The sequence below is a fragment of the Amaranthus tricolor genome, chromosome 6 (assembly GCF_026212465.1).
Source record: "Amaranthus tricolor cultivar Red isolate AtriRed21 chromosome 6, ASM2621246v1, whole genome shotgun sequence".
In the NCBI taxonomy this organism is placed as follows: Eukaryota; Viridiplantae; Streptophyta; class Magnoliopsida; order Caryophyllales; family Amaranthaceae; genus Amaranthus; species Amaranthus tricolor.
In genome coordinates, this window is record NC_080052.1 from 26,605,111 (window position 1) to 26,613,143 (window position 8,033).

The 8,033-nt window shown below is 36.4% G+C and overlaps 1 protein-coding gene across 1 annotated transcript; it reads right to left on the minus strand.

Moving 5' to 3' along the window:
- LOC130815331 (plant cysteine oxidase 4-like) lies at positions 1–5,756 on the minus strand. Its single transcript, XM_057681769.1, has 6 exons — positions 5,522–5,756; positions 4,771–4,981; positions 2,278–2,444; positions 2,016–2,163; positions 667–870; positions 1–471 (listed from the first exon to the last, which is right to left on the minus strand). The coding sequence occupies exons 2-6, from the start codon at positions 4,868–4,870 to the stop codon at positions 341–343; spliced, it is 750 nt and encodes a 249-aa protein (XP_057537752.1). The 5' UTR covers positions 4,871–4,981; positions 5,522–5,756; the 3' UTR covers positions 1–340.
- Positions 5,757–8,033: the final 2,277 nt, after the last annotated feature.

Sequence of the window (8,033 nt, forward strand, 5' to 3'; positions counted from 1 at the left end):
TAAACAAAAAGGATAATATAATAGATATTTCGTAAGGATAAATAGTGCCCGCAAAATAATACATGTAAATGAACAAGGTAAAATGCGGGATTTTAACAAGTTAACGAAACCCCTCAACCTATAACCTGTGACAAAGGAGTGTCATTGATCCAAGTAAAATATCCATATGTACATGTTAACACTCTCCAATATTTCAGACTCGTCTATGCTTCTCAAAGCAATTATTAATACAACTCAGCAGCATGAGAAGTCGTTTAACCACCTGAAAAGGCCGTGTCCCATTGTTCAGAGCCGCTCTGCTTGATGGTATTGTACATATGTGATAGGACCCATCATAATCTTAAGGTTTCTTCACCACCTGAGGGCCATTATACTGTCCACGAAAAACCACAAAATTCTCGGGAGGTTGAATTTCTTCTAACCAAATAATTTCGTCAAGATTTACACCCTCGGGTTGTTGACCAATATCATCTAGCACAAGTCAAAAAATTAAAGACGGTCAACAATGCATTTGAGAAAACCACCTTTAACCCAAAAACAATTTCAATTTTTCATCCATTAGAAAAGCGGAGAAAGTGGGAAAACTCGTTTTCCAATGATAGGTTTTCTTTTGGAACAAACAATGAAAGATGATTTGAACGTAAGCATGAAGAGAAGATCAAATACCAGGCAAGTCCTTTTTCAAAGCTCTCCGGAAATAAGAACAGTGCCGCCCATCTTCTGAGGAATATGGAGGAGTAAGAATGTCAAAGATGGCACAGGGCGTTATCGCTTTGAAACAATGAATGTTACCACCTCTTGTCGGGTACAAAATGGTTGTACCGCAAGGAGCTGTCATCTCACAGTCTCTAACCAGTTTGGCAGGTCTAACTGCATGTTTCAAAGAAACTGAAGTTAAATCTTCAATGGAACATATTAAGTAAGGGGCCAATTGAACTGAATGCAGAGCCCTTTTCATTCTTTTTCGACATAAAGTCGTTGAAGCAAAGACATCAAGAATATACGTGCACTTGCAATTAGCACGGAATGAAACAACCACACCAGGAAAGCATAAATGATTTTGTTGAAAAACTATTAACATAGAGACAAACAACATATTGTATTGTTTAAAAAACAGAAAAGGAAAATACTAGCTAGAAGATCAATTTTGGTGATTATTATTCTTGAGGTAGAATATCAATAAAAGGTCAGAAATCCACGGAGGACTTTAATCAAAACAAACCTCTTCACAAAGACTACTAGTTAGCATCTAACAAGTCTATGAGCAACACTATTACATCCCAAAACACCTAACAGTTAAAACTATGTAGCACACAGATGGGATTGGAAACATCACAAAACGAAACTAAAGACCATAAGTTTACTTACTCCATTCTATTTTAATTGCATACGCCATCATTTTATTTTAATTGCATAATTATGCACATGCATTTAAAGGAGTGGGGTAGCCAAGTTAAGACTTAAGAGTAGATGTTGGGAGAGGGGTGTGCAAGCATGTCAATTAAACCAAAAAAAATATTCCCAAAAAAAGGGAAATTGCAATTATCGAGAAATTTTGAAATTGAAAAATGGTGCGCTTAAAAGAGAAGGGAGTTTTAAAAACTACATTAAAGAAAATAATCATATAATTAAATTATCACAACTCAACTGCAACAGCCAATAAGCAAACATTTATCAACTAAAAACCAATTTTGCAATTCACAATGTTAAAATTAACATTTCCCTACCCTAAGACAAAACAACCGTATGATATTCATAATGGCACTCCAGAGGACCACAAAAATCATGATGAAAAACTTGCTTGCGCAACTCACTAGTCCAAGAAAGAGCAAGTCAAAACAAGCGATCTAAAAGTAATAAATGATGTAGTTTCAAAAGAGAGGACAGCATATCGTCACCCAACAAACAGTCATGAAGGCTCCCCTCACAAAAACAATATCTATGTTTATGTTCATATTCCAATCCACTACTTAAATATTTAAATCTTCAAGTAAATAAAGGAAGATTGAGAGAACCTTGGGATGACTCAGGAAGCTCAGGCAAGTCGACCCAATCATATGACTTTACATGCATAGTTCCATACAAAAGCTTGCTCAACACAGTCATTCCGGGATGATTGTGAAGAGGTATGATTGATGAGGGAGGCATGCAGAAAATTCCTATCTGCAAAAGGAGAAAATTCTCAGTTTTATCCGTTGCCACAAATTCAACTAATGCAATATATTCATATTTCATACCAACTTAAAAGCTATTTTGAATAAAAAATTGATTTCTTACAGAAAACTTTTCCTCTTCATATATGTGCAGATACTTTATGGGGGGAGGATACTGCTGATTACTGCCGTTGCGAGCTCTTCTCCCATTACTTCCATTAGAAAGAGGTTTCCATTTTTGTGCTGCTATTGCCTCCTGCTCAAGACCCACATTTGCAGGCTTCAAGTCATCTGGAAGAACAGTTTGGAATTAATAAAATCACCATATGATGACCATCAGCAATAAAATTGAGTCAAAACCATCTTAATGTATCTACCTTGGGCACAAAACTTTGGTACATACAAAGTTACCAACTAAACAAAGGCAAACCATTCAACCAAACCCTACTCAACAAAAATTCATGGGCAGTAAGTCAAATTTTGGTGGCCATATGGAGGTTTATCACCACTAGCATTGAGCACAATATATCACAACTTTTATCCACAGGTCAGCTATAGCTTGGTTACCGCGTAGGCAACCAAATTAAGCACATAATCTCAGCATGGGAAACACTTGTTATAAGCACATCATACAATATATTCAACAAAAACTTGTGGGTTTTGTTCTTAAATGCAGCCATGACCGGGATTACGGCCTCTGTGCACTTTGGTGAGCAACGTAGATAATTTTCCATTATCATAGTATAAGACCACGGTCTCCGTAAAAACACTTACAATGCAGCCTCTATGTGGAGATTCAGTGATTTAATGACTTCAGTACATTAATCATAATTTGCATGCATCTTTCTTTTTCATTCATGCAAAACAAATGTACACAACAGGTGTTTGAAGAAGAAAGTGTTCCATCAGCAACTGTGAATATTTCAATAAGAAGTTCATGAATTGTTTTCTGTAAAGTGATTGTACATATGTTTCTATAAAAATTAGAAGAATATAGTAGGTTGTATTCCAGGAGCTATACAAAGTGTCAAAGGCTCCGAAATATTTAAAAAAATGTGAATATAAACAAATAAATAATTGTGTTCCTAGTAAATAAGACTTAAGGACATAAGTCTCCACAATATTGTTCTTTGGTTATAATTTATTATTAATATACTTCCTCTGTCATTTTAAAGACACAACAATGTTGCAACTATCAAACAACATAATAAATATAAGATTCCCAGAAGCGGTTTTTCACTCAGCTGCTACTTCGACTACCAATGCTCTACTTAATGATCAAAGAAAATTTCCATTCCACTCCTCGTAAAAGCAACACAACATTATTGGTAATGGGCCAAAACTCAAACAACTGGCAGAATCAATAAATCTGATAAAGGAAACCATAAAACCAATTTCAGATTAAACACCACCCAAACTACTTGTCATTGACACAACCAGGTATGAATCATTAGAAAAAAATTGGGATTCACCGTAGATGCGAGAAAGCAAGACAAAATTGTGCTCTGTTTTCTAAGACATAAAACTGATTCTACAACATCCAACATCACTAAAAGCATGAGCTTGATCCACTAACATTCCAATATTCACCCCTCTTAGTTATTCCTCCCCTTTCCCTCAGTAACAAAAGACTGGCATCAGACTCTTCTATTTCAGGGCACTAAACCACGTTCTTAAGAGGCGAAAAAGTCCGCAAACACAATCGGTAATTCGGAGGAGGTAGCATATCCTCATAAGATATATCAATGCTGTGAAATAATATGTTACTGAATGCAATATCTCAAATCTCAATAGACAGTTAAAAAATTGAACAAATTTGACTTAAGTCTGCAGTCTGCACACCATCTCAAGCAAAGAAGCATGAGGGCTTGAGCTCCATCTCATACCCTAGAAACTGAAACTTTCCAAAAGAGAGTTGGTGTAACCAACACAGCCTAGTTGGCGAAAACGGAATTGCTACAGGCCACTGGATTTATTTATCACAAACAGCATTCATCAAGTGCAGGGGGGCAGGTATTTAAATTAGTGGTTTTGATAGCCGATAGATTTGCAAAAAGTTAATAGTGCTATATGGTGTTTTCCAAAGTAGCTTGCCAATACTTCATTTTTATCACACACCCAAATAGCTTATTTAACCACCAAAACCATCAAAATGCATTAACTTCCATTTTACCAGACCATTGTGGAATTTAAAATTATACTAATTGCCATATTTAGATTTGAATTGTCAGATTTCACATTCCATAATTGAATACAAGAATTTAAATAAATTTACTCAGTTCCAAACACAACCATATTATGCGCTATTGCCCCTTTAAGCAACTATATTTTTTTCAACCATACCAAATTACAACTTATGCTATGCATGTATCACTCATCAAAAGCCAAGTACATGTAACAAAGCCTAGAATATTTTCAAGAGTACGACAACAAAAACCACCTCTACTGTTTGGATAGAATACTACAAGACACAAGTATGAGTGTCAAAATGCAACTCTTCTCAAAACACATGCTCCACACACACACACACATAAGTATATATCGAGAAGGGAGAAGGTAGGAAAACAGTAGTAATTGATGAAGCATAAAACATTCTTGAGGTTGAAAGAACGCCAACCTATAATTGCACGAACTTTTTCAAGAGCCTCCTCAGAGACTGGACCGGTAGGTTTAAATGAATCCTTGCAAGCATTGAATACTTTCTTCAGAACGGGCATGATGTGGTCGAGCAAAACAAAAAATCCGCCCACCACTCACAAGAGTCAATATTCAGTACTAGACACCCAAATGTTATGAACTTTATTAATGAATTGATGAAAATATATTCCCTGTAGTAAATCAAAGTCTGTTTAGATGCATACCCATCAATAAATCATAACAACATATAAAACCCAAATCATCAAAATAAAAACCAAATAGATAGACAAACAAGCTACCTTTCCCCACAAACACATGACAAAATTGCCAGGTGATCAAAAAATCAGTCCACACAACATGTTTCTATAGTAGGTGAAATTGAAAAAGGGAAAAAGATATAAAAGCAACAATCAACCTAAGTTTCTAATTAATCGTCACAATTAATTGATTTAGAACAAAAGGGTTCATCTAAATTTGGAATAAAAAGTGAAAAAATGCAACAGTACTGATACTTAACAAACCCTAAATCAATGACCCAAGTATAATAAGATGTCAAAATCAAAATTTCCACCTTCAAATGACATATCCAGAAAGAAAAACTAACAATTATTCCAATACAAACATCATAACCATAAAATTTGACAAGCAAATAGTATTGAACGATATAAAGGCAGCAAAAAAGCAGGGGGGTAGGATTTAGAACTTAGATCAGAGTAAAGAGAAAAAAATACCTGTTAAGAGGATAACCCAGATAGGAAAGTGAGATTACCAGTGTATGTTTGCGTGAAAAGGAGAAGGAGAAGAGAATATACGTCAAGAAAGAGAAAGAGCCATGGCAAAGGAAACAAGAGTGGATTTGAGAAGAGAGGGTGCTGGTAATCTGGTATGCCCCAGACCCTGAACGAAAAGGATGCACCCTCCCGAGTCCCGACTCGCCTCTTTTTTTTTGTTTGAGTTTGGATTTTGTTGTTAAATTCCACCAAAAATGCCCTTTTAGTGGAAAGATTGAAATAAATAAGATTAATTAGCATTTTAATTCCAAGTATAAGATTGGGATAAACTTATGTCCCAAAATAAGCTTCCGTACGTCCAAGCCTAGCCTCGGGTAAGTCGCTGTTAGTAACAGCGACTTAAGGGAAAAAAAATAAATAAATAAAAAGTTGAAAGTCGCTGTTACTAACAGCGACTTATAGCTTTATATTTTTCCAGAATCCTTCTTCTTCCTCACTTCATTTCGCGATTTACTTTTCTCCCGCAATTCTCTACTTTCTCCTTCTTCATTCCAACCTTGTAAGGATCTTCATTCCTTCAACTAAGGTCATCAAGTTTCAAGTTTGTACCAGTAATTAGTGCTGTAGTCTTCTTAGATCGATCTAAGGTAATTTTTTTTGGTTTTTTTTTCAATATTCGAAAAATTAGGGTTTGTTGTGTTTTAATCAATTTTCACATTAATGTAGGTTGACAAGCTTCCAATTACGTAATTCTTCTTGATCTACAGCTAATTGAGGTTCGTTTTTATTATAAATTTTTTCATTTGGTGGTGAATTTAAAATGTATGTCATGTGTAGTGGGCATTTACACTTGAGCTCTACGATTATGTCAAATGTAGTTGTTATTTACATTGATCCTCACTTTTAAAAGTTTGTTCCAGAATTATTAGTTGAATGTAAAATGTATAGTGGTCATATATTTATGAAGTTGATGGTGATGTTGATTTTTTATGTGTTGTTGTATAAATGGCTTCATTTCGTGTCACCGTTGTATGCTTTTGGAATGGTTCAATTCGATCAACTAGTAATAATGTTAAGTATGTTGGGGGAAAACGTAAACTGTTTGCATGCAACTCATACATAGATTTGAATGAATTTAAACATTTTATATGCTCTAGGATTGGCATTGACACTACAAGAAGTACTATTAATTTAAGTTTTAAATACAATCTGAGTGGAGATTTGTTAGCTTTTCCGGTTGAGGATGAGGAGGCTATAGATGCAATGTGGGAGTATTCAAGGTCTACCCCTAGTCCTTCTTTAGAGTTATATGTAGAAGAGGTACCCCTAGGGAACGAAGATGTGAACGTAGTGGAAACAAATGCATTTATGAATATAACTCCTTCTGCTCCTTCTCATACGCCCTTCCCTACCCAAGAAACCCAAAATCCCTTTATGCCATCTTCCTCTTATCCTTCTAATGAACCCAATCAACTTCAATTTCAAGTGACAAATGATGATACTTGTAACTTAGAAGATACAAATGAGCCTTGGGATGATGTTATTAGTGAGAGTAATGAATTCGTTGAAGCTCCTTCTGAGGATGATGTTGGTATTGACGAGGAGGCTCTAGCTAATGACATGACTTTAGGAAACATTCCAACAATCGTTGCCCCTACACCCTATGCACTGGTTCCCCCTCTAGATGAACACATTGAGGACAACTCTTGGAGGTCTTGGGATTGTGATACAACCTACACCGACGAAGGAGAGTTTCAAAAGGGTATGATGTTTGACAACAAGGATGCCTTGTTAGATGCTGTTAGATTGTATCATATTCGTAGGAACGTTGAGTACAGAACTGAGACTTCAAATCAAACCGTGCTCACGTTGAAGTGTAAGAGAGGGTGTGGTTGGAGGCTTAGGGCTAGGAAGACCTCCTATTCACCGTCATGGGAGATAATTACTTATAAAGGGAGGCACGGGGGTTGTATTTTAAGTACTGAAAACGTGTCAGCTGGGCACATTCATTTGACATCTTCCGTGATTAACAATCGTAGTAGAAATTGTGTTGCTCAAGACCCATCAATTAAGGTTTCTGTTGTCCGGCAAATGGTCAAAGACAAATTCGGTGTGGAAGTGACCTATAAGCGGGCTTGGTGTGCTAAACAGCAAGCCCTTCTCTCCATCTATGGTACGTGGGAAGATTCTTATCCTCTTCTTCCACGCTTCCTGAAGGCACTGCAAATTTCAAACCCCGGTACCGTAGTTGAGTGGTTCTTTAAGGAAGATAATGATGTCGGTGTGTATGTCCGTCCTAGTATTAGAACTTTCCAACGCGTGTTTTGGGCTTTCCAACCTAGTATTGAGGGATTTAAGTATTGCAAACCCGTTATTGCCATTGACGGAACACATTTGTATGGTAAGTATCGCCATACGTTGTTGACTGCGATTGCCCAAGATGGGAACAAGGGAATATTCCCGCTTGCCTTTGCTTTGGTCGAAAAAGAATGCATAGCCGCGTGGTCTTGGT

What these genes read in the sequence shown, in the direction of transcription:
- LOC130815331 (XM_057681769.1), bottom strand. Translation starts at nt 4,870, where the DNA reads ATGCCCGTTCTGAAGAAAGTATTCAATGCTTGCAAGGATTCATTTAAA. An exon ending in ATGAAGAGGAAAAGTTTTCT is followed by an intron (nt 2,164 to 2,277) that starts GTAAGAAATCAA and finishes CTCCTTTTGCAG; the next exon opens with ATAGGAATTTTCTGCATGCC. An exon ending in GCTTCCTGAGTCATCCCAAG is followed by an intron (nt 871 to 2,015) that starts GTTCTCTCAATC and finishes TGAAACATGCAG; the next exon opens with TTAGACCTGCCAAACTGGTT.